Source organism: Salmo salar, chromosome 22 (genome assembly GCF_965601325.2).
Source record: "Salmo salar chromosome 22, fSalSal1, whole genome shotgun sequence".
In the NCBI taxonomy this organism is placed as follows: Eukaryota; Metazoa; Chordata; class Actinopteri; order Salmoniformes; family Salmonidae; genus Salmo; species Salmo salar.
Genome location: NC_138312.1, coordinates 63,687,378 through 63,710,000, shown reverse-complemented (window position 1 = coordinate 63,710,000; position 22,623 = coordinate 63,687,378). Strand labels below are relative to the sequence as shown.

The window sequence follows — 22,623 nt, the reverse complement described above, 5'->3', positions numbered from 1 at the left end:
CCAGGTCCTATAGAAGAGGTGGTCTGTGATTATCCATCTACCAGGTCCTGTAGAAGAGGTGGTCTGTGATTATCTATCTACCAGGTCCTATAGAAGAGGTGGTCTGTGATAACCTGTGATTATCTATCTACCAGGTCCTATAGAAGAGGTGGTCTGTGATAACCTGTGATTATCTATCTACCAGGTCCTATCGAAGAGGTGGTCTGTGATTATCCATCTACCAGGTCCTATAGAGGAGGTGGTCTGTGATAACCTGTGATTATCCATCTACCAGGTCCTATAGAAGAGGTGGTCTGTGATTATCCATCTACCAGGTCCTGTAGAAGAGAGGGTCTGTGATTATCTATCTACCAGGTCCTATAGAAGAGGTTAAGATGGTGGTCTGACCTGACCTTACCTGTATATCCACCAGGTGAAGTAAGCTCTGACCTGACCTTACCTGTATATCCACCAGGTGAAGCTCTGACCTTACCTGTATATCCACCAGGTGAAGATATGATCTGACCTTACCTGTATATCCACCAGGTGAAGATATGATCTGACCTTACCTGTGTATCCACCAGGTGAAGATCTGATCTGACCTTACCTGTATATCCACCAGGTGAAGATCTGAACTGACCTTACCTGTATATCCACCAGGTGAAGATCTGATCTGATCTGACCTGTATATCCACCAGGTGAAGATGTGCTCTGATCTGACCTTACCTGTATATCCACCAGGTGAAGATATGCTCTGATCTGATCTGACCTGTATATCCACCAGGTGAAGATCTGATCTGACCTGTATATCCACCAGGTGAAGATCTGATCTGACCTGACCTGTATATCCACCAGGTGAAGATATGCTCTGATCTGACCTGACCTGTATATCCACCAGGTGAAGATCTGATCTGACCTGACCTCTATATCCACCAGGTGAAGATATGCTCTGATCTGACCTGACCTGTATATCCACCAGGTGAAGATCTGATCTGACCTGACCTCTATATCCACCAGGTGAAGATATGCTCTGATCTGACCTGACCTGTATATCCACCAGGTGAAGATCTGATCTGACCTTAGTTTCTATGACCTGGCTGTATATCCATCTACCAGTCCATGTGTTAGTGTTTGAGCTGCAGCTACTTCCACTCTTTAGAGGGACCAGGACCCTTTGGAATGACTACAGACATTCCAACCGGAACACTTTGGCGTACAAGTTTCCACGAAACTAAAGCCGACTAATGTCTTCCGTTCACTCCGAAACTAAGCTTTCCTCCAGAACCCATCCCATGTTATCCAGCTATGATGACACAACAGAGCAAGACCGCATCCCAAATGGAACCCTACACCCTTATACGCTGTAGGGAACTACTTTCGACCAGAGTCCTCTCTCTACACCTTATAGGGAAATTAGGGTAGCATTTGGACTCCCAGGCAGATGTGAATGCTTATGGGTGGAATGTTGTGGATATGACATAGTTTGTGAGGACTGAGACGGTTGGCTGGGTCTGGGTTCTAGAAGCTTTGAACAGTTCCAGTATTCTAATTGTGAGTAAAACCACAGTGTTAGTTTAGCTGATTACTATGATCCGTACTGGTCACTTTACCGTTATACAATTTTTTTTTTTTCCCCTTCTCCCCCTGCTGGATATCTCGGCTTCTCAAGCTTTAATAGAACAGAATCATTTGTATCTTCTTTGAAACAGCATCCAGCTCGAATTGGGTTTATTGTTACGTTTATCCATCATTATCATGTTGACTTTGGGCCATGTGTTTTTAAAGCATGCCAAGACAGCCTTGACTCAATCTATTCTGTGCTTTGATTTTCAACTCAAACTATTATATATCTAACCTAGCCTTACTTAACTAACTATTCTGGATCTAACTTAACTAACTATTCTGTATCTAACCTAACCTTACTTAACTAACTATTCTGTATCTAACCTAACCTTACTTAACTAACTATTCTGTATCTAACCTAGCCTTACTTAACTAACTATTCTGGATCTAACTTAACTAACTATTATATATCTAACCTAGCCTTACTTAACTAACTATTCTGGATCTAACTTAACTAACTATTCTGTATCTAACCTACCTAACTATTATATATATCTAACCTAACCTTACTTAACTAACTAATCTGTATCTAACCTACCTAACTATTCTGTATCTAACCTAACCTTACTTAACTAACTATTCTGTATCTAACTTACCTAACTATTCTGTATCTAACTATTCTGTATCTAACCTACCTAACTATTCTGTATCTAACTTACCTAACTATTCTGGATCTAACCTAACTAAGATGTATCTTAACTAACTATGATGTATCTTAACTAACTATGATGTATCTTAACTAACCATGATGTATCTTAACTAACCATGATGTATCTTAACTAACCATGATGTATCTTAACTAACCATGATGTATATTAACTAACCATGATGTATATTAACTAACCATGATGTATATTAACTATCTTAACTAACTATGATGTATCTTAACTAACTATGATGTATCTTAACTAACTATGATGTAGCTTAACTAACTTAACTAGTCTGTATTTTACCTAACTTTACAAACTATTCTGTATCTTAACTAACTATTCTGTATCTTAACTAACTGTTCTGTATCTTAACTAACTGTTCTGTATCTTAACTAACTATTCTGTATCTTAACTAACTGTTCTGTATCTAACATTTTCTAACAACCTAATTTTGACCAAAATGAACCAGAGAGATTACTGCTTCCTGTTTTATTTCCCACGCTATACGGAGGGTGTCCTAGTCAACGAACAGCAGAGACCTGAGGACACCATCCAACCTGGAACTGAGTGAGTAGTTTTGGGTCTGATGCTATTTTGAAAGACAAGAAGAAAAATAAAAATGAAAAATAAAATGAAAAATAAAGTACATGACAATGATATATTGTACTTTATGGGGACTGAACGCTGAGTTAAGTCTCCCAGGTTTGCAAAGACAGACCAGATAGAAATTCAATCAGCTCTAAGGTGTGAAGGAAAAGGCCTTTGGGCCAAACAAGTGTTATCAGAAGCCCCCCTCCTGCTGTTCACTGGCATGGCACTGATTCCACCTGGCGATCTGTTCCCCGTCTGCCCTGGCCTGTCTCCCCCTATCTGGTACAGGTACCTCCACCACACTCCCCCCTCTCTGTTCACCGTCTGCCCTGGCCTGTCTCCTCCTGTCTGTTCACCGTCTGCCCTGGCCTGTCTCCCCCTCTCTGTTCACCGTCTGCCCTGGCCTGTCTCCCCCTCTCTGTTCACCGTCTGCCCTGGCCTGTCTCCCCCTCTCTGTTCACCGTCTGCCCTGGCCTGTCTCCCCCTCTCTGTTCACCGTCTGCCCTGGCCTGTCTCCCCCTCTCTGTTCACCGTCTGCCCTGGCCTGTCTCCGCCTCTCTGTTCACCGTCTGCCCTGGCCTGTTTCCCCCTCTCTGTTCACTGTCTGCCCTGGCCTGTCTCCCCCTCTCTGTTCACCGTCTGCCCTGGCCTGTCTCCCCCTCTCTGTTCACCGTCTGCCCTGGCCTGTCTCCCCCTCTCTGTTCACTGTCTGCCCTGACCTGTCTCCCCCTCTCTGTTCACCGTCTGCCCTGGCCTGTCTCCCCCTCTCTGTTCACTGTCTGCCCTGGCCTGTCTCCCCCTCTCTGTTCACTGTCTGCCCTGGCCTGTCTCCCCCTCTCTGTTCACCGTCTGCCCTGGCCTGTCTCCCCCTCTCTGTTCCCCGTCTGCCCTGGCCTGTCTCCCCCTCTCTGTTCACCGTCTGCCCTGGCCTGTTTCCCCCTCTCTGTTCACTGTCTGCCCTGGCCTGTCTCCCCCTCTCTGTTCACCGTCTGCCCTGGCCTGTCTCCCCCTCTCTGTTCACCGTCTGCCCTGGCCTGTCTCCCCCTCTCTGTTCACCGTCTGCCCTGGCCTGTCTCCCCCTCTCTGTTCACCGTCTGCCCTGGCCTGTCTCCCCTGTCTGGTACAGGTACCTTCCCCACCCCCCCCCCCCCTCTCTCCCGAGCTTTCACTCGCCTCCAGCACACTGTTGGGGTGAGTGACTCTGAACTTACAATAGCTAGCCCCAAGTCTTTATGCTATTTGCCTCATGACTCCTGTATGCTTTGTTGACTACAAACTTTCTAAAGCGAACCGTGGGACAGACTGTGTTTGTTCCCACACTCGGGACTCTGACTCTCTATTGGTTACACTGACTTTTGGCCTCCCATCCTATTCTAACCACCTCTCGCCGGCTTTGTATTCATGTTACCTGATGAAATTGCTGTACAATATGATCTTGTTGCCATCTGGTGCACATTCAGATGTCATAAATCAGCACTGCCGAGCTCTCCCTGTCCTCTGCCGTGCCCTGATTGTATTACTGCTGATGATATCTGGAAATGTGCATGTACACCCTGGCACATCTACTGTTGCTAGCCCCAATTCTGACTGTGCTCTGATATCTGCTTCACTGATTTCTGCTCTCGTAAAAGCCTGGGTTTTCTACACGTTAACACTAGAAGCTTATTACCTAAAATGGATCAATTGAAAGTGTGGGTTCACAGCTCCAATCCAGATGTGTTGGTCATTACTGAGACGTGGTTAAGGAATAGTGTTTTGAATACTGATGTTAACCTTTCTGGTTATAACCTTTTTCAGCAAGACAGATCTTCCAAAGGTGGGGGAGTGGCAATCTTTACCAAGGATCACCTTCAGTGCTCGGTTGTCTCCACCAAGTCTATCCCCAAACAATTTGATTTACTGGTTTTAAGTATTCAACATTCAATTAGCTCTTTGTTGACTCTTCCTGGGTGTTATCGTCCTCCATCAACACTGGCCTGTACCCTACCTGCCTCAGCCTGACTGGCTATCGTTCGGGCAAACGAGAAATCAGTGCACTCAGTCTATCTGGAAGGCCAAAGTTAGTTACTTTAAGGAGCAGTTCTCTCTCTGTGGGTCTAACCCCAAGAAGTTCTGGAAAACTGTTAAAGATCTGGAGAATAAACCCTCCTCCTCACAGCTGCCCAAGTCCCTTAATGTTGATGATGTGGTTGTTACTGACAACAAGCACATGGCTGAGCTCTTTAATCACCACTTCATTAAGTCAGGATTCCTATTTGACTCAGCCATGCCTCCTTGCCCGTCCAACATTTCCTCATCTCCCACCCCTTCTAATGCGACTATCCCCGATGCTCCTCCCTCTTTTTCCACTGCCCCGCTACAAAGTTTCTCCCTGCAGGCGGTCACTGAGTCCAAGGTGCTAAAGGAGCTCCTTAAACTTGAACCCAAAAGAAACATCTGGGTCAGATGGTTTAGACCCTTTATCTTTAAGGTTGCTGCATCTATCATCAACCAAGCCTATCTCCAACGTTTTTAACCTGTCTCTCCTTTCTGGGGAGGTTCCCATTGCTTGGAAGGCAGCCACTGTTCGTCCTTTATTTAAAGGAGGACATCAAGCTGCTCCTAACTCTTATAGACCTATTTCTATTTTACCCTGTTTATCAAAGGTGTTGGAAAAACTTGTCAATAATCAACTGACTGGCTTTCTTGATGTCTATAGTGTTCTCTCTGGTATGCAATCTGGTTTCTACTCAGGTTATGGATGTGTCACTGCAACCTTAACCTGTTATGGCTAGGGGGCAGTATTTTCACGGCCGGATAAAAAACGTACCCGATTTAATCTGATTATTACTCCTGCCCAGAAACTAGAATATGCATATAATTATTAGCTTTGGATAGAAAACACTCCAAAGTTTCTAAAACTGTTTGAATGGTGTCTGTGAGTATAACAGAACTCATCTGGCAGGCCAAACCCTGAGAAGATTCCATGCAGGAAGTGCCCTGTCTGACAATTTCTTGCCCTTCTTGATTATCTCTATCCAATACAGGGGATCTCTGCTGTTACGTGACACTTCCTACGGCTCCCATGGGCTCTCAGAAGGCGGCAAAAAGCTGAATCGTGGCTTTGCAGGCTCTGGCTGAAAAAAAGTAGCGCGTTTGGATAGTGGCTGGTCACAGTACTGTGAGACTCAGGCTCGTGCCCGAGTCGACCCCATGCTTTATTTTCTTTCATCTTTTTACCTAAACGCAGATTCCCGGGTCGGAATATTATCGCTTTTTTACGAAAAAAATGGCATAAAAATTGATTTTAAACAGCGGTTGACATGCTTCGAAGTACGGTAATGGAATATTTAGAAATCTTTTGTCACGAAATGCGCCATGCTCGTGACCCTTATTTACACTTCGGATAGTGTCTTGAACGCACAAACAAAACGCCGCTATTTGGATATAACAATGGATTATTTTGAACCAAACCAACATTTGTTATTGAAGTAGCAGTCCTGGGAGTGCATTCTGACGAAGAACACCAAAGGTAATCAAACTTTTCTAATAGTAAATCGGAGTTTGGTCAGGGCTAAACTTGGTGGGTGTCTAAATAGCTAGCCCTGTGATGCCGGGCTATCTACTCAGAATATTGCAAAATGTGCTTTCACCGAAAAGCTATTTTAAAATCGGACACCTCGATTGCACAAAGGAGTTCTGTATCTATAATTCTTAAAATAATTGTTATGTTTTTTGTGAACGTTTATCGTGAGTAATTTAGTAAATTCACCGGAGGTTTGCGGGGGTATGCTAGTTCTGAACGTCACATGCTAATGTAAAAAGCTGGTTTTTGATATAAATATGAACTTGATTGAACAAAACATGCATGTATTGTATAACATAATGTCCTAGGTGTGTCATCTGATGAAGATCATCAAAGGTTAGTGCTGCATTTAGCTGTGGTTTTGTTTTTTGTGACATTATATGCTAGCTTGAAAAATGGGTGTCTGATTATTTCTGGCTGGGTACTCTGCTGACATAATCTAATGTTTTGCTTTCGCTGTAAAGCCTTTTTGAAATCGGACAGTGTGGTTAGATAAAGGAGAGTCTTGTCTTTAAAATGCTGTAAAATAGTCATATGTTTGAAAAATTGAAGTTTTTGTATTTTTGAGGAATTTGTAATTCGCGCCACGCCTATCATTGGATATTGGAGCAGGTGTTCCGCTAGCGGAACGTCTAGATGTAAGAGGTTAAAGGTCCTCAATGATGTCACCATTGCCCTTGATTCTAAGCAATATTGTGCTGCTATGTTTATTGACTTGGCCAAAGCTTTTGATATGGTAGACCGTTCCATTCTTGTGGGCCGGCTAAGGAGTATTGGTGTCTCTGAGGGGTCCTTGGCCTGGTTTGCTAACTACCTCTCTCAAAGAGTGCAGTGTATAAAGTCAGAACATCTGCTGTCTCAGCCACTGCCTGTCATCAAGGGAGTACCCCAAGGCTCAATCCTAGGCCCCACGCTCTTCTCAAATTACATCAACAACATAGCTCAGGCAGTAGGAAGCTCTCTCATCCATTTATATGCAGATGATACAGTCTTATATTCACATGGCCCCTCCCCAGATGTTGTGTTAAATGCTCTACAACAAAGCTTTCTTAGTGTCCAACAAGCTTTCTCTACCCTTAACCTTGTTCTGAACACCTCCAAAACAAAGGTCATGTGGTTTGGTAAGAAGAATGCCCCTCTCCCCACAGGTGTGATTACTACCTCTGAGGGTTTAGAGCTTGAGGTAGTCACCTCATACAAGTACTTGGGAGTATGGCTAGACGGTACACTGTCCTTCTCTCAGCACATATCAAAGCTGCAGGCTATGGTTAAATCTAGACTTGGTTTCCTCTATCGTAATCACTCCTCTTTCACCCCAGCTGCCAAACTAACCCTGATTCAGATGACCATCCTACCCATGCTAGATTACGGAGACGTAATTTATAGATCGGCAGGTGAGGGTGCTCTCGAGCGGCTAGATGTTCTTCACCATTCGGTCATCAGATTTTCCACCAATGCTCCTTACATGACACATCACTGCACTCTATACTCCTCTGTAAACTGTTCTGTATCTGACCTAACTCAACCTGTATCTGACCTAACTCAACCTGTATCTAACCTAACTCAACCTGTACCTGACCTAACTCAACATGTACCTGACCTAACTCAACCTGTACCTGACCTAACTCAACCTGTATCTGACCTAACTCAACCTGTACCTGACCTAACTCAACCTGTATCTGACCTAACTCAACCTGTACCTGACCTGACTCAACCTGTACCTGACCTGACTCAACCTGTATCTGACCTGACTCAACCTGTACCTGACCTGACTCAACCTGTACCTGACATGACTCAACCTGTATCTGACCTAACTCAACCTGTACCTGACCTAACTCAACCTGTATCTAACCTGACTCAACATGTATCTGACCTGACTCAACCTGTACCTGACTTGACTCAACCTGTATCTGACCTAACTCAACCTGTACCTGACCTAACTCAACCTGTATCTGACCTAACTCAACCTGTACCTGACCTAACTCAACCTGTACCTGACTTGACTCAACCTGTATCTGACCTAACTCAACCTGTACCTGACCTAACTCAACATGTATCTGACCTGACTCAACCTGTACCTGACTTGACTCAACCTGTATCTGACCTAACTCAACCTGTATCTGACCTAACTCAACCTGTATCTGACCTAACTCAACCTGTACCTGACCTAACTCAACCTGTACCTGACTTGACTCAACCTGTATCTGACCTAACTCAACCTGTACCTGACCTAACTCAACATGTATCTGACCTGACTCAACCTGTACCTGACTTGACTCAACCTGTATCTGACCTAACTCAACCTGTATCTGACCTAACTCAACCTGTATCTGACCTAACTCAACCTGTTCTGTATCTGACCTAACTCAACCTGTATCTGACCTAACTCAACCTGTATCTGACCTAACTCAACCTGTATCTAACCAAACTCAACCTGTTCTGTACCTGACCTAACTAAACCTGTATCTGAATCTAACCTAACTCAACCTGTATCTGACCTAACTCAACCTGTTCTGTATCTGACCTGACTCAACCTGTATCTGACCTAACTCAACCTGTACCTGACCTAACTCAACCTGTTCTGTATCTGACCTGACTCAACCTGTATCTGACCTAACTCAACCTGTACCTGACCTAACTCAACCTGTATCTGACCTAACTCAACCTGTACCTGACCTAACTCAACCTGTATCTAACCTAACTCAACCTGTTCTGTATCTGACCTGACTCAACCTGTATCTGACCTAACTCAACCTGTACCTGACCTAACTCAACCTGTATCTGACCTAACTCAACCTGTACCTGACCTAACTCAACCTGTATCTAACCAAACTCAACCTGTTCTGTATCTGGCCTAACTCAACCTGTATCTGACCTAACTCAACCTGTACCTGACCTAACTCAACCTGTACCTGACCTAACGCAACCTGTTCTGTATCTGACCTAACTCAACCTGTACCTGACCTAACTCAACCTGTACCTGACCTAACTCAACCTGTACCTGTACCTGACCTAACTCAACCTGTATCTGACCTAACTCAACCTGTATCTGACCTAACTCAACCTGTATCTGACCTAACTCAACTCAACCTGTATCTGACCTAACTCAACCTGTATCTGACCTAACTCAACCTGTACCTGACCTAACTCAACCTGTTCTGTACCTGACCTAACTCAACCTGTTCTGTACCTGACCTAACTCAACCTGTACCTGACCTAACTCAACCTGTACCTGACCTAACTCAACCTGTACCTAACCTAACTCAACCTGTATCTGACCTAACTCAACCTGTACCTGACCTAACTCAACCTGTACCTGACCTAACTCAACCTGTATCTGACCTAACTCAACCTGTATCTGACCTAACTCAACCTGTACCTGACCTAACTCAACCTGTTCTGTACCTGACCTAACTCAACCTGTACCTGACCTAACTCAACCTGTACCTGTACCTGACCTAACTCAACCTGTACCTGACCTAACTCAACCTGTATCTGACCTAACTCAACCTGTACCTGACCTAACTCAACCTGTACCTGACCTAACTCAACCTGTACCTGACCTAACTCAACCTGTACCTGACCTAACTCAACCTGTATCTGACCTAACTCAACCTGTATCTGACCTAACTCAACCTGTATCTGACCTAACTCAACCTGTACCTGACCTAACTCAACCTGTATCTGACCTAACTCAACCTGTATCTGACCTAACTCAACCTGTATGTGACCTAACTCAACCTGTATCTAACCTAACTCAACCTGTTCTGTATCTGACCTGACTCAACCTGTATCTGACCTAACTCAACCTGTACCTGACCTAACTCAACCTGTATCTGACCTAACTCAACCTGTATCTGACCTAACTCAACCTGTATCTGACCTAACTCAACCTGTATCTGACCTAACTCAACCTGTACCTGACCTAACTCAACCTGTTCTGTATCTGACCTAACTCAACCTGTACCTGACATAACTCAACCTGTACCTGACCTAACTCAACCTGTACCTAACTCAACCTGTATCTGACCTAACTCAACCTGTATCTGACCTAACTCAACCTGTACCTGACCTAACTCAACCTGTTCTGTATCTGACCTAACTCAACCTGTATCTGACCTAACTCAACCTGTTCTGTACCTGACCTAACTCAACCTGTACCTGACCTAACTCAACCTGTACCTGTACCTGACCTAACTCAACCTGTACCTGACCTAACTCAACCTGTATCTGACCTAACTCAACCTGTACCTGACCTAACTCAACCTGTACCTGACCTAACTCAACCTGTACCTGACCTAACTCAACCTGTACCTGACCTAACTCAACCTGTATCTGACCTAACTCAACCTGTATCTGACCTAACTCAACCTGTATCTGACCTAACTCAACCTGTATCTGACCTAACTCAACCTGTACCTGACCTAACTCAACCTGTACCTGACCTAACTCAACCTGTACCTGACCTAACTCAACCTGTATCTGACCTAACTCAACCTGTATCTGACCTAACTCAACCTGTATCTGACCTAACTCAACCTGTTCTGTATCTGACCTGACTCAACCTGTACCTGACCTAACTCAACCTGTACCTGTACCTGACCTAACTCAACCTGTATCTGACCTAACTCAACCTGTTCTGTATCTGACCTAACTCAACCTGTATCTGACCTAACTCAACCTGTATCTGACCTAACTCAACCTGTATCTGACCTAACTCAACCTGTATCTGACCTAACTCAACCTGTTCTGTATCTGACCTGACTCAACCTGTACCTGACCTAACTCAACCTGTACCTGTACCTGACCTAACTCAACCTGTATCTGACCTAACTCAACCTGTTCTGTATCTGACCTAACTCAACCTGTATCTGACCTAACTCAACCTGTATCTGACCTAACTCAACCTGTATCTGACCTAACTCAACCTGTACCTGACCTAACTCAACCTGTATCTGACCTAACTCAACCTGTTCTGTATCTGACCTGACTCAACCTGTACCTGACCTAACTCAACCTGTACCTGACCTAACTCAACCTGTATCTGACCTAACTCAACCTGTACCTGACCTAACTCAACCTGTATCTGACCTAACTCAACCTGTATCTGACCTAACTCAACCTCTACCTGACCTAACTCAACCTGTATCTGACCTAACTCAACCTGTATCTGACCTAACTCAACCTGTATCTGACCTAACTCAACCAGTATCTGACCTAACTCAACCTGTATCTGACCTAACTCAACCTGTACCTGACCTAACTCAACCTGTACCTGACCTAACTCAACCTGTATCTGACCTAACTCAACCTGTATCTGACCTAACTCAACCTGTATCTAACCTAACTCAACCTGTATCTGTATCTGACCTAACTCAACCTGTACCTGACCTAACTCAACCTGTATCTGTATCTTACCTAACTCAACCTGTATCTGACCTAACTCAACCTGTACCTGACCTAACTCAACCTGTATCTGACCTAACTCAACCTGTATCTGACCTAACTCAACCTGTATCTAACCTAACTCAACCTGTTCTGTATCTGACCTAACTCAACCTGTATCTGTATCTGACCTAACTCAATCTGTATCTGACCTAACTCAACCTGTACCTGACCTAACTCAACCTGTATCTGACCTAACTCAACCTGTACCTGACCTAACTCAACCTGTATCTGACCTAACTCAACCTGTACCTGACCTAACTCAACCTGTTCTGTATCTGGCCTAACTCAACCTGTATCTAACCTAAATCTGACCTAACTCAACCTGTATCTGACCTAACTCAACCTGTATCTGTATCTGACCTAACTCAACCTGTATCTGACCTAACTCAACCTGTATCTAACCTAACTCAACCTGTATCTGACCTAACTCAACCTGTACCTGACCTAACTCAACCTGTATCTGACCTAACTCAACCTGTACCTGACCTAACTCAACCTGTATCTGACCTAACTCAACCTGTTCTGTATCTGACCTGACTCAACCTGTACCTGACCTAACTCAACCTGTACCTGACCTAACTCAACCTGTATCTGACCTAACTCAACCTGTACCTGACCTAACTCAACCTGTATCTGACCTAACTCAACCTGTATCTGACCTAACTCAACCTCTACCTGACCTAACTCAACCTGTATCTGACCTAACTCAACCTGTATCTGACCTAACTCAACCTGTATCTGACCTAACTCAACCAGTATCTGACCTAACTCAACCTGTATCTGACCTAACTCAACCTGTACCTGACCTAACTCAACCTGTACCTGACCTAACTCAACCTGTATCTGACCTAACTCAACCTGTATCTGACCTAACTCAACCTGTATCTAACCTAACTCAACCTGTATCTGTATCTGACCTAACTCAACCTGTACCTGACCTAACTCAACCTGTATCTGTATCTTACCTAACTCAACCTGTATCTGACCTAACTCAACCTGTACCTGACCTAACTCAACCTGTATCTGACCTAACTCAACCTGTATCTGACCTAACTCAACCTGTATCTAACCTAACTCAACCTGTTCTGTATCTGACCTAACTCAACCTGTATCTGTATCTGACCTAACTCAATCTGTATCTGACCTAACTCAACCTGTACCTGACCTAACTCAACCTGTATCTGACCTAACTCAACCTGTACCTGACCTAACTCAACCTGTATCTGACCTAACTCAACCTGTACCTGACCTAACTCAACCTGTTCTGTATCTGGCCTAACTCAACCTGTATCTAACCTAAATCTGACCTAACTCAACCTGTATCTGACCTAACTCAACCTGTATCTGTATCTGACCTAACTCAACCTGTATCTGACCTAACTCAACCTGTATCTAACCTAACTCAACCTGTATCTGTATCTGACCTAACTCAACCTGTACCTGACCTAACTCAACCTGTATCTGACCTAACTCAACCTGTATCTGTATCTGACCTAACTCAACCTGTACCTGACCTAACTCAACCTGTACCTGACCTAACTCAACCTGTACCTGACCTAACTCAACCTGTATCTGTATCTGACCTAACTCAACCTGTACCTGACCTAACTCAACCTGTACCTGACCTAACTCAACCTGTACCTGACCTAACTCAACCTGTATCTAACCTAACTCAACCTGTATCTGTATCTGACCTAACTCAACCTGTACCTGACCTAACTCAACCTGTATCTGACCTAACTCAACCTGTATCTGTATCTGACCTAACTCAACCTGTACCTGACCTAACTCAACCTGTACCTGACCTAACTCAACTTGTACCTGACCTAACTCAACCTGTACCTGACCTAACTCAACCTGTACCTGACCTAACTCAACCTGTATCTGTATCTGACCTAACTCAACCTGTATCTGACCTAACTCAACCTGTATCTGACCTAACTCAACCTGTACCTGACCTAACTCAACCTGTATCTAACCTAACTCAACCTGTATCTGTATCTGACCTAACTCAACCTGTACCTGACCTAACTCAACCTGTATCTGACCTAACTCAACCTGTATCTGTATCTGACCTAACTCAACCTGTACCTGACCTAACTCAACCTGTACCTGACCTAACTCAACCTGTACCTGACCTAACTCAACCTGTATCTGTATCTGACCTAACTCAACCTGTATCTGACCTAACTCAACCTGTATCTGACCTAACTCAACCTGTATCTGACCTAACTCAACCTGTACCTGACCTAACTCAACCTGTATCTGACCTGTACCTGACCTAACTCAACCTGTATCTGACCTAACTCAACCTGTATCTGACCTAACTCAACCTGTATCTGACCTAACTCAACCTGTATCTGACCTGTACCTGACCTAACTCAACCTGTATCTGACCTAACTCAACCTGTACCTGACCTAACTCAACCTGTATCTGACCTAACTCAACCTGTACCTGTATCTGACCTAACTCAACCTGTACCTGTACCTGACCTAACTCAACCTGTATCTGACCTAACTCAACCTGTACCTGACCTAACTCAACCTGTATCTGACCTAACTCAACCTGTACCTGACCTAACTCAACCTGTATCTGACCTAACTCAACCTGTACCTGTATCTGACCTAACTCAACCTGTACCTGTACCTGACCTAACTCAACCTGTATCTGACCTAACTCAACCTGTACCTGACCTAACTCAACCTGTATCTAACCTAACTCAACTTGTATCTGTATCTTACCTTATATTTCCACTTGGCTTCCGTCTGTTTCTTGTTCTGTTCTCGGATCTCAAACTTCTCCACGTCGTTCTGCTTACAGGTCTCCTTTTCCGACATGCTCAGGACGTTCTTAGTCGCCTGGGAAGCAGGTAACACAGATATGACATCATATAGGTGACAGGTAATATCTGCTAACCTTGTGTATGTGACCAATAACATTTGATTTGTCTCACCTTGCCCCCCATCTTGCCCTTCTTGGGCTGGTCCATTTAGGCCTATAGGGGTGTGTTTGTTCCAGGCCCAGTCAGGTTAAATATGGTTAAACAGGTTAATAGCTCACCTTGCCCCCCCATCTTGCCCTTCTTGGGCTGGTCCATTTAGGCCTATAGGGGTGTGTTTGTGCCCAGTCAGGTTAAACATGGTTAAACAGGTTAATAGCTCACCTTGCCCCCCATCTTGCCCTTCTTGGGCTGGTCCATCTTGCTGAGGATGTCCTTGGCGTGAGACTCCAGAGCTGCCAGGCTGGAGGGCTTCGATGGAGGAAGAGGAGGAGGAGGAGGAGCAGGGACTTCCTTCTCTTTCTTTCCTTTCTTCTTCCCTCCCTCCTTCGCTTTGGGGACCTTTGGAGGTTTGGGTGGTTTGGAGGCCTTCTTCCTGGCTGGTTTCTCCCGGGGAGGAGGGGACGGAGAGGGGTCGCTGGAGGGGGAAGCAGGGTCCTCAGGCTCTAACGGGGCAGCAGGAGGTTCCTCCACTGGGGCCTTGCTACCCGAATCACTCTTAATGGCTTTAGCCGAGTTCTGGACGACAACAACAAAACGGTCAGTTATCCAAGATGTCTTTATCCAAGGACAATCACTTTATAATTTTTTCTTCTTATATTTTACTCTGAACCATGACAACACAGTCTGAGCTGTACGTTCACAGGACAGTTAGTAACCCAGTTCACTACAACACCCATAATGCAGTTCGGATATAGGTCATGTCTGTACTGTTACTATGAAAGGGCTCTACAAAACTTTATGCAAAACAGAGCGTCGTATACGGTCCGTTTACAAAAATTATGCCGCACAAAAGTATATAGTATTACGCAGAGAGACACGCAAACAGAGCTCCTTCACTCAGTGTGTCGACTGTGTAGAGTGTAGAGTGTGTAGTGTGTAGACTGTGTAGTCTGTAGACTGTGTAGTGTGTAGATTGTGTAGAGTGTAGAGTGTGTAGAGTGTAGACTGTGTAGTGTGTAGACTGTGTAGTGTGTAGACTGTGTAGTGTGTAGACTGTGTAGTGTGTAGACTGTGTAGAGTGTAGACTGTGTAGTGTGTAGACTGTGTAGTGTGTAGTCTGTAGACTGTGTAGTGTGTAGACTGTGTAGAGTGTAGAGTGTGTAGAGTGTAGACTGTGTAGTGGGTAGACTATGTAGAGTGTAGAGTGTGTAGAGTGTAGACTGTGTAGTGTGTAGACTGTGTAGTGTGTAGACTGTGTAGGGAGCGTGTAGGGAGCTGTGTAGAGTGTAGACTGTGTAGAGTGTAGTGTGTAGACTGTGTAGTGTGTAGACTGTGTAGTGTGTAGACTGTGTAGAGTGTAGACTGTGTAGTGTGTAGACTGTGTAGTGTGTAGTCTGTAGACTGTGTAGTGTGTAGACTGTGTAGAGTGTAGAGTGTGTAGAGTGTAGACTGTGTAGTGGGTAGACTATGTAGAGTGTAGAGTGTGTAGTGTGTAGAGTGTAGACTGTGTAGTGTGTAGACTGTAGTGTGTAGAGTGTAGAGTGTGTAGTGTGTAGAGTGTAGACTGTGTAGTGTGTAGACTGTGTAGAGTGTAGTGTGTAGAGTGTAGAGTGTGTAGTGTGTAGAGTGTAGACTGTGTAGTGTGTAGACTGTGTAGAGTGTGTAGTGTGTAGAGTGTAGACTGTGTAGTGTGTAGAGTGTAGAGTGTGTAGTGTGTAGACTGTGTAGTGTGTAGAGTGTGTAGTGTGTAGACTGTGTAGTGTGTAGACTGTGTAGTGTGTAGACTGTGTAGAGTGTAGACTGTGTAGTGTGTAGACTGTGTAGTGTGTAGTCTGTAGACTGTGTAGTGTGTAGACTGTGTAGAGTGTAGAGTGTGTAGAGTGTAGACTGTGTAGTGGGTAGACTATGTAGAGTGTAGAGTGTGTAGTGTGTAGAGTGTGTAGTGTGTAGACTGTGTAGTGTGTAGACTGTGTAGTGTGTAGACTGTGTAGAGTGTAGACTGTGTAGTGTGTAGTGTGTAGACTGTGTAGTGTGTAGACTGTGTAGAGTGTAGACTGTGTAGTGTGTAGAGTGTAGACTGTGTAGAGTGTAGAGTGTGTAGAGTGTAGTGTGTAGTGTGTAGACTGTGTAGTGTGTAGTGTGTAGACTGTGTAGAGTGTAGACTGTGTAGTGTGTAGAGTGTAGACTGTGTAGAGTGTAGAGTGTAGAGTGTGTAGAGTGTAGTGTGTAGTGTGTAGTGTGTAGACTGTGTAGTGTGTAGTGTGTAGACTGTGTAGTGTGTAGAGTAAAGGGGGACAAAGGTCATTACTAGAATGTGTCTTGACTAGGAATAGTAAACTAGGGATAGTAAACTAGGGATAGTAAACTAGGGATAGTAAACTAGGGATAGTAAACTAGGGATGGTAAACTAGGGATAGTAAACTAGGGATAGTAAACTAGGGATAGTAAACTAGGGATAGTAAACTAGGGATAGTAAACTAGGGATGGTAAACTAGGGATGGTAAACTAGGGATAGTAAACTAGGGATAGTAAACTAGGGATAGTAAACTAGGGATGGTAAACTAGGGATGGTAAACTAGGGATGGTAAACTAGGGATGGTAAACTAGGGATAGTAAACTAGGGATAGTAAACTAGGGATAGTAAACTAGGCATAGTAAACTAGGGATAGTAAACTAGGGATGGTAAACTAGGGATAGTAAACTAGGGATAGTAAACTAGGGATGGTAAACTAGGGATGGTAAACTAGGGATGGTAAACTAGGGATAGTAAACTAGGGATAGTAAACTAGGGATGGTAAACTAGGGATGGTAAACTAGGGATAGTAAACTAGGGATAGTAAACTAGGGATAGTAAACTAGGGATGGTAAACTAGGGATGGTAAACTAGGGATGGTAAACTAGGGATAGTAAACTAGGGATAGTAAACTAGGGATGGTAAACTAGGGATGGTAAACTAGGGATGGTAAACTAGGGATGGTAAACTAGGGATAGTAAACTAGGGATAGTAAACTAGGGATAGTAAACTAGGGATGGTAAACTAGGGATGGTAAACTAGGGATAGTAAACTAGGGATGGTAAACTAGGGATAGTAAACTAGGGATAGTAAACTAGGGATGGTAAACTAGGGATGGTAAACTAGGGATAGTAAACTAGGGATAGTAAACTAGGGATAGTAAACTAGGGATGGTAAACTAGGGATGGTAAACTAGGGATGGTAAACTAGGGATAGTAAACTAGGAATAGTAAACTAGGGATAGTAAACTAGGGATGGTAAACTAGGGATAGTAAACTAGGGATGGTAAACTAGGGATGGTAAACTAGGGATGGTAAACTAGGGATGGTAAACTAGGGATGGTAAACTAGGGATGGTAAACTAGGGATGGTAAACTAGGGATAGTAAACTAGGGATGGTAAACTAGGGATAGTAAACTAGGGATGGTAAACTAGGGATGGTAAACTAGGGATAGTAAACTAGGGATAGTAAACTAGGGATAGTAAACTAGGGATGGTAAACTAGGGATGGTAAACTAGGGATAGTAAACTAGGGATGGTAAACTAGGGATAGTAAACTAGGGATGGTAAACTAGGGATGGTAAACTAGGGATAGTAAACTAGGGATAGTAAACTAGGGATAGTAAACTAGGGATGGTAAACTAGGGATAGTAAACTAGAGATAGTAAACTAGGGATGGTAAACTAGGGATGGTAAACTAGGGATAGTAAACTAGGGATGGTAAACTAGGGATAGTAAACTAGGGATAGTAAACTAGGGATGGTAAACTAGGCATAGTAAACTAGGGATAGTAAACTAGGGATGGTAAACTAGGGATGGTAAACTAGGGATAGTAAACTAGGGATGGTAAACTAGGGATGGTAAACTAGGGATAGTAAACTAGGGATGGTAAACTAGGGATAGTAAACTAGGGATGGTAAACTAGGGATGGTAAACTAGGCATAGTAAACTAGGGATGGTAAACCATGGATGGTAAACTAGGGATGGTAAACTAGGGATAGTAAACTAGGGATAGTAAACTAGGGATAGTAAACTAGGGATGGTAAACTAGGGATGGTAAACTAGGGATGGTAAACTAGGGATAGTAAACTAGGGATAGTAAACTAGGGATGGTAAACTAGGGATGGTAAACTAGGGATAGTAAACTAGGGATGGTAAACTAGGGATAGTAAACTAGGGATGGTAAACTAGGGATGGTAAACTAGGGATAGTAAACTAGGGATGGTAAACTAGGGATAGTAAACTAGGGATAGTAAACTAGGGATAGTAAACTAGGGATGGTAAACTAGGGATGGTAAACTAGGGATAGTAAACTAGGGATAGTAAACTAGGGATAGTAAACTAGGGATGGTAAACTAGGGATGGTAAACTAGAGATAGTAAACTAGGGATGGTAAACTAGGGATAGTAAACTAGGGATGGTAAACTAGGGATGGTAAACTAGGGATGGTAAACTAGAGATAGTAAACTAGGGATGGTAAACTAGGGATAGTAAACTAGGGATGGTAAACTAGGGATAGTAAACTAGGGATAGTAAACTAGGGATGGTAAACTAGGGATAGTAAACTAGGGATAGTAAACTAGGGATAGTAAACTAGGGATAGTAAACTAGGGATAGTAAACTAGGGATGGTAAACTAGGGATGGTAAACTAGGGATAGTAAACTAGGGATAGTAAACTAGGGATGGTAAACCATGGATGGTAAACTAGGGATGGTAAACTAGGGATGGTAAACTAGGGATGGTAAACTAGGCATAGTAAACTAGGCATAGTAAACTAGGGATAGTAAACTAGGGATAGTAAACTAGGGATAGTAAACTAGGGATGGTAAACTAGGGATGGTAAACTAGGGATGGTAAACTAGGGATGGTAAACTAGGGATGGTAAACTAGGGATAGTAAACTAGGGATAGTAAACTAGGGATAGTAAACTAGGGATGGTAAACTAGGGATGGTAAACTAGGATGTGCATATTTCCCTTTGAAGACGATTCGATACCTATCTAGAACATGGACTGATACCACAACACAGGAACGATACCTATCTAGAACGTGGACTGATACCACACAGGAACGATACCTATCTAGAACGTGGACTGATACAACACAGGAACGTTTTAGTTTGAAATGATTCGGAGCGATTCAGTTTGATTAGGAGGAAAGATTCGGAGCGATTCAGTTTGATTAGGAGGAAAGATTTGGAACGATTCAGTTTGATTAGGAGGAAAGATTTGGAACGATTCAGTTTGATTAGGAGGAACGAATTGATGCGATTCGGTTCAATGCTATAGACCACCAAGCGCTAACAGTCAGTATGTGGTTAATATGTGTGAAATGCTTGATAACATATGTGATATCAACAGAGATATACACAACATGGCCAAAAGTATGTGGACACCCCTTCAAATTAGTGGATTCGGCTATTTCAGTCACACCCGTTGCTGACAGGTGTATAAAATCGAGCACACATCCATGCAATCTCCATAGACAAACATTGGCAGTAGAATGGCCCGTACTGAAGAGCTCAGTGACTTTCAACTTGGCACCGTCATAGGATGCCACATTTCCAACTAGTCAGTTCATGAAATTTCTGCCCTGCTAGAGCTTCCCCCCGGGTCAACTGTATGTGCTGTTATTGTGAAGCACGTCTAGGAGCAACAACGGCTCAGCCACAAAGTGGTAGGCCACACAAGCTCCCAGAACAGATCCGCTTAGTGCTGAAGCGCGTAAAAAATCGTCAGTCACTACCGAGTTCCAAACTGCCTCTGGAAGCAACGTCAGCACAAGAACTGTTCGTTGGGAGCTTCATGAAATGGGTTTCCATGGCCGAGCAGCCGCACACAAACCTAAAATCATCATGCCACTTTTGGACTCTGGAGCAGTGGAAACACGTTCTCTGGAGTGATGAATCACGCTTCACCATCTGGCAGTACGACGGATTAATGTGGGTTAGGTGGAAGCAAGTCCCCGCAGCAATGTTCCAACATCTAGTGGAAAGCCTTCCCAGAAGAGTGGAGGCTGTTATAGCAGCAAAGGGGGGGACCAACTCCATATTAATGTCTTCCCTGAAGAGTGGAGGCTGTTATAACAGCAAAGGGGGGACCAACTCCATATTAATGCCCATGATTTTGGAATGAGATGTTGGATGAGCAGGTGTCCACATACTTTCTTGAGTGTATATTTTCTGGGTGACCTTAATATTGACTGGCTTTCAACAAGCTGCCTACTCAAGGAAAAGCTTCGATCTGTAACCAGTGTCTGCAACCTGGTTCAGGTTATCAGTCAACCTACCAGGGTATTTACAAACAGCACAGGAATGAAATCATCAACATGTATTGATCACATCTTTATTAACGCTGCAGAAATTAGCTTGAAAGCAGTATCCAGATCCATCGGATGTAGTGATCACAATATAGCAGCCATATCTAGGAAAACCAAAGTTCCAAAGGCTGGGCCTAATATAGTGTATAAGAGGTCATACAATACGTTTTGTAGTGATTCATATGTTGATGATGTAAAGAATATTTGTTGGTCTGTGGTGTGTAATGAGGAGCAAACAGACGCTGCACTGGACACATTTATGAAACTACTTATTCCAGTTACTAATAAACACCCATTCAGGAAATGACTGTTAAAACTGTTAAATCCCCGTGGATTGATGAGGAATTGAAAAATTGTATGTTTGAAAGGGATGAGGCAAAAAGGAATGGCAAATAAGTCTGGCTGCACAACCGATTGGCAAACGTACTGCAGATTGAGAAATCATGTGACTAAACGGAATTTAAAGATGAAGAAGCTACTCTATGAATCGAAGATAAATTACATAAAGAATGATAGTAAAAAAAAACCTTTGAAGCACCTTAAATGACATTTGTGGAAAAAAGACAAACAGCTCTATCATTCATAAAATCAGATGACTCATTTCATCACTGATATTTACCAACTACTTTAACATATTTTTTCATTGGCAAGATTAGCAAACTTAGGCATGACATGCCAGCAACAAACGCCGACACTAGAACATCCAAGTATATCTGACCAAATTATGAAAGTTGTAATTTTGAATTCCGTAAAGTGAGTGTGGAAGAGGTTCAAAAAAATGACTGTCAACAATGACAAGCCACCGGGAAAAATCACAACTTGGATGGAAAATTACTGAGGATAATAGCGGACGATATTGCCACTCCTTTTTGCCATATCTTCAATCCAAGCCTACTATAAAGCGTGTGCCCTCAGGCCTGGAGGGAAGCTAAAGTCTCTCCGCTACCCAAGAATAGGAAAGCCCGTCCAAACAGCCAACTAATCAGCCTGTTACCAATCCTTAGTAAACTTCTGGAAAAAAATGGTGTTTGACCAGATACAATACTATTTTACAGTAAACAAATGTTTACTGATGTCTTCACTATTATTCTACAATGTAGAAAATAGTAAAAAAATAAAGAAAAACCCTTGAATGAGTAGGTGTGTCCACACTGTTGACCAGTAGTGTACATTATGTCTATGGTGTATCCAGACAACTGAGCTGAGCCACAGTGGGTAAACTGGGCATCTACCACCCCACTATCAATAAGGGCAATGTTAGGGGGTAAACTGGGCATCTACCACCCCACTATCAATAAGGGCAATGTTAGGGGGTAAACTGGGCATCTACCACCCCACTATCAATAAGGGCAATGTTAGGGGGTAAACTGGGCATCTACCACCCCACTATCAATAAGGGCAATGTTAGGGGGTAAACTGGGCATCTACCACCCCACTATCAATAAGGGCAATGTTAGGGGGTAAACTGGGCATCTACCACCCCACTATCAATAAG

General features: G+C 43.6%; 1 protein-coding gene across 1 annotated transcript in view; it reads right to left on the bottom strand.

Moving 5' to 3' along the window:
* phf2 (PHD finger protein 2) overlaps positions 1–22,623 on the bottom strand; it is a 130,255-nt gene that overhangs the window by 41,239 nt on the left and 66,393 nt on the right. Inside the window, exons 12-13 of the mRNA XM_082967765.1 lie at positions 15,021–15,374; positions 14,599–14,715 (exon numbers count right to left, since the gene is read on the bottom strand). Coding sequence (XP_082823891.1) covers positions 14,599–14,715; positions 15,021–15,374 — 471 coding nt within the window. The remainder of the gene's footprint in view (positions 1–14,598; positions 14,716–15,020; positions 15,375–22,623) is intronic.